The 1822-nt window shown below is 33.4% G+C and overlaps 1 protein-coding gene across 1 annotated transcript; it reads right to left on the reverse strand.

Annotated features, from left to right (window-relative positions):
- Positions 1 to 218: 218 nt before the first annotated feature.
- Positions 219 to 679, reverse strand: LOC120208146 (wheatwin-2-like). The gene is made up of 3 exons (XM_039207491.1): positions 536 to 679; positions 406 to 477; positions 219 to 311 (listed from the first exon to the last, which is right to left on the reverse strand). Exons 1-3 carry the CDS (start codon positions 677 to 679, stop codon positions 219 to 221), a joined length of 309 nt encoding a protein of 102 aa, XP_039063422.1.
- Positions 680 to 1822: the final 1143 nt, after the last annotated feature.

The raw sequence follows: 1822 nt of genomic DNA on the forward strand, positions 1-1822 counted from the left end.
TTCTAGCTAGCTAGCTATTACATGCAGTAGCTGCATATTTATTTATTTATCTAATATGTTGATCATGAAACCAAGTGGGGGATCTGAGGTTTAAAACGAAATTTAAAGTTAAATATTAGATTTCATGATGGAGACGAATTGTAGGATCATCACCACAATCCACAAATTCATAGTTCACTGTAAGATGCCCGTCTTGCAGGCCTTTGTCATCCATGATCTCAGAAAACGCTGGATAGTCCAAATCCAAACTTGGCTTGGCATGTATCCAGCACTCTCACCGTCACGCTTTTTCCATTGGCAGTGTTGGTCACCTGCATGCATATATGCATTCTGTCAATTCATGCACGCATGGTTTCTAGTAAAACAGAAACAAATTTATTTTGCTTGAAAACAAAGGGCGATTACTTTTAAGCAGAGTCCACATCTTGATTGTGGCTTAGAAATCTCCGGTCCACAGAAGGCGGTCCAATAATATTGCTGCGCCATTCCAAAGGCTTATATGCATATTCAGGAACTGGGAGCAGTAAACGCCTACCTTTTTCAGACTCCAGTCATTCTCTATAACCTTGTAGTCCGTCCAATAAGCTGTCGCATCTTCAGCAGCCATGGAAGAACCTATTGCCCACCCCAACATCACAATGCAGCTAATTAGTATAACCCTAATTACTGATCTCTCCATTCTTCTTATTTCTTTTTGGCCTATTCTTCTGCTTGCTTTGAATGATATATCCTTTCCTGGGATATGCTCTTATTTATAGGCAAAGTTCCCCTCAAAGGCTTTACAGGATAGCCATCACTTGTCTTTATTTTAATCCTCTTCTCAAATGGACTTAATTTAATTTAATTAATCTATATAAACCCACATATGATTTTCATGCTTCTCAAAGGCTTACAAGATTTCGTTTTAATAAAATAAAATAATTATATTTAATAAATTTTATTTTCTTTCGTGTTAAAAAAGTTGGGAACCATTAAAATGTGACACGTAAACTTTGTATGAAAGAAAAAAAATCATCTTGATTGTTGGTGAATTTTAACATCTAATTTGGGTATTGAGCTACAGTTACTAATTGAGGGTCCTGAGCAAAAGAAAAAATTGTTGAGGTAGAGGGAGAAATAGATAAGATTATTGGGTCGACACTGTTGAATTGAAGAGTGTTTTTTTGTTACAAAAAATTTAGGTCAGGAGTGATTCTCTCAGTCCAGAGTCAGAGCATACCTAAAACTTAATTGAGATTTATGTAGGTGTCAAGAGTGACGGTGGTAGGATTCGAACAATTGAAGAGTGTTAAAAAATAAGATTAAGTTAGCTATAATTAGTTAATTATCAAGTTATTAATTTAGTTGTATAATATTGAATGATTGTTGAAATTGAATCTTTGAGTATAGAAACCCACTAATACAGTGGGTTAAAGAGCTAAGCTTTTGTAATACCGTTTGATTGAAAAATACAAATTTAATAAATTATTTCCTTTCTATTTCCATTTTAGTAAATCCCTAAATACATAGCAGCCGTCCATCACTTCTACTATAGATATTAGTCATCGGCCGTTTATCAACTCCGGTCATCGTGTTGCCTTTTTCACACTCTCTTCTTATTTTATAGGATCAAATCTGTCTTCCTAATACCTAGAAAGATCATGATAACTTTTGTTATTATCATTGTCATAATCATTTTTTTAAAACAATTAAGTTAAAAAATAATTATAACTTTATTTTGAAAAAATTGACAATTTTAAATTAATAGTCAAAATTTCCCGTTAGTTTCTTCTTAGAAACCGTGTATATTAATTACATTCGCATGTGATTTTCATGCTTCTCT

The sequence above is a fragment of the Hibiscus syriacus genome, unplaced genomic scaffold, assembly GCF_006381635.1.
Source record: "Hibiscus syriacus cultivar Baekdansim isolate YM2019G1 unplaced genomic scaffold, ASM638163v2 tig00015919_pilon, whole genome shotgun sequence".
NCBI classification, from domain to species: domain Eukaryota; kingdom Viridiplantae; phylum Streptophyta; class Magnoliopsida; order Malvales; family Malvaceae; genus Hibiscus; species Hibiscus syriacus.